The sequence below is a fragment of the Salmo trutta genome, chromosome 15, assembly GCF_901001165.1.
Source record: "Salmo trutta chromosome 15, fSalTru1.1, whole genome shotgun sequence".
Lineage (NCBI taxonomy): Eukaryota > Metazoa > Chordata > Actinopteri > Salmoniformes > Salmonidae > Salmo > Salmo trutta.
The window spans coordinates 12,459,811-12,465,810 of record NC_042971.1 but is presented as its reverse complement, the minus strand read 5'-3'; the positions used below and the strand labels follow the sequence as shown (position 1 = coordinate 12,465,810).

The 6,000-nt window shown below is 44.9% G+C and overlaps 1 protein-coding gene across 1 annotated transcript in view; it reads left to right on the top strand.

Annotated features, from left to right (window-relative positions):
* The first annotated feature begins 966 nt into the window (after window positions 1-966).
* LOC115148498 (serine/threonine-protein phosphatase 2A 55 kDa regulatory subunit B beta isoform) overlaps window positions 967-6,000 on the top strand; it is a 91,794-nt gene continuing 86,760 nt past the window's right edge. Inside the window, exon 1 of the mRNA XM_029690431.1 lies at window positions 967-1,391. Within this exon, the coding sequence (XP_029546291.1) occupies window positions 1,313-1,391 (79 nt within the window). The 5' untranslated portion in view covers window positions 967-1,312. The remainder of the gene's footprint in view (window positions 1,392-6,000) is intronic.

Here is a 6,000-nt window from a genome sequence, read left to right as displayed (position 1 = left end):
CTTGTCCATCATCTTCTCCTTCACCAGACCTTTCAGAAGGCCTGTGTAATCCCCCACTCCATGTTTATTCATAATATGCTCCACTGTCTTCCTTATTTCCTTTTCTGCCATCTTCTCCAATCGCTCCCATTCTCCAAACACTTCTCCCTGTGCAACCCACTATCGCCCTTTGTGAGCCACCGACATCTTAATCCCACTCCACCCTTGTACTTGATTGATTATGTTCACTAATTAGTAAGGCACTCCGCTCACTTGGTTGTGTAGGTCAGTGGGTCCCAATCGTTTTGGGTTATTGTACCACCAACTGAATTTTTCTCTGCCCGGAGAACCCCTGAAGTACCACCTCGTGTATTTTATCAGTAGGCCTATGGTCTCATGAGTCTTCTCAAGTACCCCCAGGGGTCCTAGTACCCCTGGTTGGGAACCACTAGTCCAGGTCTTAATTGTAAGGAGAGAGAAAAAACTACAACCCGCAGACACTCGGCCCTCCTTGGAATGAGTTTGACACCCCAGTGAACTGAATGACTGTTATATGGCCTTGGCAGTCCTGGTCCTGATGCTTTGTGACCCAGTTCATTAGCCTACAGACTGGAGATTTCACCAGTTATCCAGGGATTCCCAAGAGCACAGACCCAGCCACCTCAAGTGCCCTAATGACCCACATAGTGTGGTTTTTACATGGAGAATATGCTTGAAGTAAAAGCACCACAGGCGAATTATTCTATAAACCCATCATCATCAGTATCATTAAATGTCGTCTCGTCTCAATAAGGAGTGATAACTGATATGGTTACGATAAATAGTCTACATGTATTTATCAGACGCACGTAGGCTAATATTCTCGCTTCAAAACGGGCTTCGAAACTTTCCTGCCGATACTAATAGAGACACTCACAGGCATAACAGTCAATTCTCGAGCGACCAACAGAGGCAGCATGCGGCTATCGACAGACAGAGCAGGTGCTCCCCAGCCTCCCCTGAAATAACCCTGATGCTTCGGTCCTCCTCCCTCCGTCAACACCCTCCCTCCCTCGCAGCCCGACTCCAGCAAAATAACATATTGACGTGTCCTGCTTGGCGACTAGGGGGAAGAACAATGTTTTACGCGAGTACCATCGCGCGTGGAGACCTCTCTTCTCTTCCTGCTACTATAACCCCGAAGGAAGGATCCCCGTGGATATAAACCGAGTAAAAGTGATGCCGAAGACTATGGGCTCTGTCTCCAGCGCTCTGTTTCTTTCCGCTCTGTCAGTGCAGTGGGTGTAGACGATGTGGACTTGATAGTGATGCGCAGCCAACAACAACAAAAAATATGAAATGCTTCTCCCGGTACCTTCCTTACCTCTTCAGACCCTCAAGCACCATCCTCTCCTCCAGCTGTCACACGGAAGGTAGGCTACGGACTTGGGATTTTATTGCGCGCGTGCCTATGTGTGTGTGTGTGTGTGTGTGTGTGTGCGCGCGTGTCTGTGTGTGGGCACTGGGCAGCCAGCAGCAGGTTAGGTCGGTTCGGGAGACATCTCTTCATAGAGAGAGAGAGAGAGAGAGAGAGGAGTCTGGAGATTGAATGGGACGGAGCAGAACAGCGGACTGGCTTGTCTCACTCATATCACCCTGCTCTACCCTCCCGTTTCTCAGGCGAAACAGCCAGTCAGGTTTGACATTTCAGACCGTGTCGGGAGGACCACTCTGGAGTTGGCTCAACTTGGCCTATTTGCATAATTCATGACTGCACCTGTCGATGTAAATTGTAGGAACTTTCAAGACAGGACATACAACCGTATCCCTCAGCCAAAGCTGAATAGAGTAGACTACGCTGGTGGCAATTATAAGCTGCTTGCAACACTGGATGCTGTTCAGCATTTCCGTTAGTCCAACCACGGGTGGTCAATTGTTTTTATTTATTTTACCAGGTAAATTGACTGAGAACACGTTCTCATTTACACCAACGACCTGGAGAATAGTTAAGGGGGATAAACGAGCCGATTGGAAGCTGGGGATGATTAGGTGGACATGATGGTATGAGGGTTAGATTGGGAATGTAGCCAGGACACCGGGGTTAACACCCCTACACTTACGATAAGTGCCATGGGATCTTTTAGTGACCGCAAAGACTCAGGACACCCGTTTAACATCCCATCCAAAAGATAGCGCTCTACACAGGGCAATGTGCCCAATCACTGTCCCGTGACATTGGGATCTTTTTTTAGACCAGAGGAAAGAGTGCCTCTTACTGGCCCTCCATCACCACTTCCAGCAGCATATGGTCTCCCATCCAGGGACTGACCCTGTTTAGCTTCAGTGGTAAACCAGCAGTGGGATGCAGGGTGGTACGCTGCTGGCCAAGGACATGTCATCTGAACATGACAACCAAAGCAACGTTATGTAGGGCTTCATAAGAGCCAATTAGGTTAAGTTTATGATTAACTTAATGTATTATTATTAAGTTATTACGTTTATTGACATAGAACGTCTCAGTAACATCCCACTGGGCAGGAAATGGTTGAACTCATCAACTCAAGCTCTTGTTTTGAGCGCAATTTCACAGGATTATGTCGTCATTGAAACCAACTTTCATCATAGACAAACCTTGTATGAAATACAGCATGTTGAATTTGTACCTTTTGAAACCTACATTGGACCTTCAGATAAAACAAACAATAGGCTACCGGAGAGTTGATCGACAACTATTTGTTTAGTTTTCTTGTCCAGGGTTTTGACCAAGCCCCGCTTAGCTTTTCTATTTGTCACTTACTACTACAAGTGTGCTATCGTGAGAATTATTATTAAGAGATGTCTTAATGGCTAAATAGATTCACCGTTGTAGTTGAAGTCATTCTAAAGGGGAAGGTTTAACAATGCAAATGAAATGTAACCATACTTTATCAGTCGTATATCATCAATTGTATTATTTAGGCCTACGTAGCATTTGCAAAGTCATCCCAGGGTTCAACAAAAAAATAGAGAGTACATATAGGCCTAGGGTTTCAGGCTTTTGGTTGGTTTCAAATGTAATCTTCACGTTAATCATTAATACTGTATGTTGGATTCACGTCTCCATCTCAACCAAAAAAATCTTAGTTAAAGAATAGGACTAAATCAAAGTAAACTTTATTTAAAGTTTGATAAGATTAGATTTAGTCCTGTTCTTTAACTTTTATGTTTGGTTGAGATGGAGATGTGAATCCAACATATCAATTATGAATTTGTAGACAAACTGGATGTTGAATTGTGTTTGGGTTGTCACCGCAACATTTGAAGGAGATGTATCTTCTGCTTGGATAGTTCCATCTGTGCCACTGACTTAGTCTGGCTTTAATTCCAGCGCCTATATTGCAAATAGCTTATTGAAAGGGGTGCCTCAGAATGGCAGATGTGTTGTGGTTGGTAACCATGGCTGAGGGCTGGAGGTAGACTAGTAGTCTTCCTGTTGATGTTGATCTATTGAGGGGATCTTTTCATGTGACAAAAAAATGTGTTCAGACTCATTATAAACCAACTCATCACATGTATATCAGGCACCCTACAGGACTATGGGCCATTTGCATTTAATCATTCACCAAATCCTTCAGAATAAGCCTCGTTCAAAGGCTCTCAACAAAGGCTGCCCTGGAAGTATTCTCAATTTTAATTTCAGAAAGGAGTTTGTTGTGATTTCCATGGGCATATTGTGTAATAGTGCGGGTCTGGCCTGCCTCTCCCAGGGGGCTGACGTGATCACATCTAGCTTTTGTGGAACCAGGTGGTGATATCAGTTGTGTAAGGCCCCCGTCCCTCCGTCCCCCCCATCCCCTCCCCCCCGTCCCTGTAGAGAGGAGTGCAGCTGGGTCATTTTGCCCATTTCAGCCTGGCTGGGAGGGAGAAGTGCAGCCCTTGAGAATTACACACACACACACACACACACACACACACACACACACACACACACACACACACACACACACACACACACACACACACACACACACACAGAGAGAGAGACACAGATACACACAGACACAATGTACCCCCAGGTCTCCATCAGCAGGCAATGAGAAAAGGAGATCACTCTTGCTAAGCTCCAGTTTGCCACATCACACTGTAACTGGACCCTATAGCTTTGAGGGAGGGAAGATTTCTCTTGTGGCCATCACAGCGTATCTGGGGGACGGGGGTAATGGACACATACCCCTCTGGGGTCGGCCATTAATAGGGCCTGAATTACTGCCAAGGTGGGAGGAATATCAAGGGATACCTGAAGCAATGATCTCTCTCTCTCTCTGTCTCTCTCTCTGTCTCTGTCTCTGTTGTCTCTGTCTCTAGGATTGATGTGGTCTGATAAAGGGGGATGGGGTGAATATTTCAGGGCCTTTGTCAATTCAGATTGCCTCAGCAGGGTGCCATCTCTCATCCTTGTTTCTAAACCCCATCTGTAGGCCTCCTCTCCCTCGCCGCCTCTCTCCCTCGCCGCCTCTCTTTCCCTCTCTGCCTCTCTCTCTCTCCCTTTCTCTCTTTGCCTCATCTCCCTCTATTGACCTCTACCAGTCCCTCCGTTGTGAACCTGTGTGTTGCGGCCTGCTCCTGTGAGCCACGATGAGCCACTCTTCAACCTCTGGTTATTGGGTGACGGTGATATTGGCAGCCCCTCTGCCCCCTGGGTCCAACGGCCCAGTCACCACAGTTGGACATACTGTATTAGAGGGGTAAACGCCACGTAGGAGAGCTCTGCGTCACAGATTGATCTTTCGATTGGGATTTGGCCGAAGGAGACAGGGACAGGGACATGGAGGGCTGGTGCCTGGTGTTGACTGTCCCACAGAGATGCGCTGTGCGGGGCAGCATGAGGAGAGACTGCGTGTACATCCCAAATGGCACCGTATTCCATACATAATGCACTATTTTTGAGCAGTGCCCATATGGACTCACCCAGTAGAGGACAAACTGAGCAGTCAGGAAGGTTCTGATACACAGTATACTGTATGTATGATCGTAAATATGGTTGATACACAGTATACTGTATATATGATCGTATATATGGTTGATACACAGTATACTCCATGTATGATCGTAAATATGGTTGATACACAGTATACTGTATGTATGATCGTATATATGGTTGATACACAGTATACTGTATGTATGATCGTAAATATGGTTGATACACAGTATACTGTATGTATGATCGTAAATATGGTTGATACACAGTATACTGTATGTATGATCGTAAATATGGTTGATACACAGTACTGTATGTATGATCGTAAATATGGTTGATACACAGTATACGGATGTATGATCGTAAATATGGTTGATACACAGTATACGGATGTATGATCGTAAATATGGTTGATACACAGTATACGGATGTATGATCGTAAATATGGTTGATACACAGTATACTGTATGTATGATCGTATATATGGTTGATACACAGTATACTGTATGTATGATCGTATATATGGTTGATACACAGTATACTGTATGTATGATCGTAAATATGGTTGATACACAGTATACTGTATGTATGATCGTAAATATGGTTGATACACAGGATGTATGTATGGTCTTATATAGTGTGCTCTACTGTGTACTGTACTGAACTCTACTCCACTCTATTCTAGTCTACAGTACATTACATGACTGTACTGAACTGAACTATACTTTTCTTTACTGAACTATACTCTGGTTGGCAGCCTGTCTGTTCCAGGTTCAAGCTCTTGTCATGTTTCTGCTTCCCAAAATGTATTTAGCCTTGAATGTGTAAGTTATTCTGGTGGAGCGAGTCATAGTCCATATCAGAGTTTTTGAACATTATTACAAAACGTTCTGTTCCACGGATGATGAGCATGAGAAATGTTAGTCGGCGTAGCTAGCTATGATCAGAGAAAAGTTGAATCGGTTCTCTGTTTTCTATGATAAGTCATAACCAAGACTGTTTTGCCAGTGTAGTCACACGCGGTAGTCGTACATTCTGAACCCTTGTTAGTGAGGGCTGCGTGTCTATGAAAATGGAGCATGAGC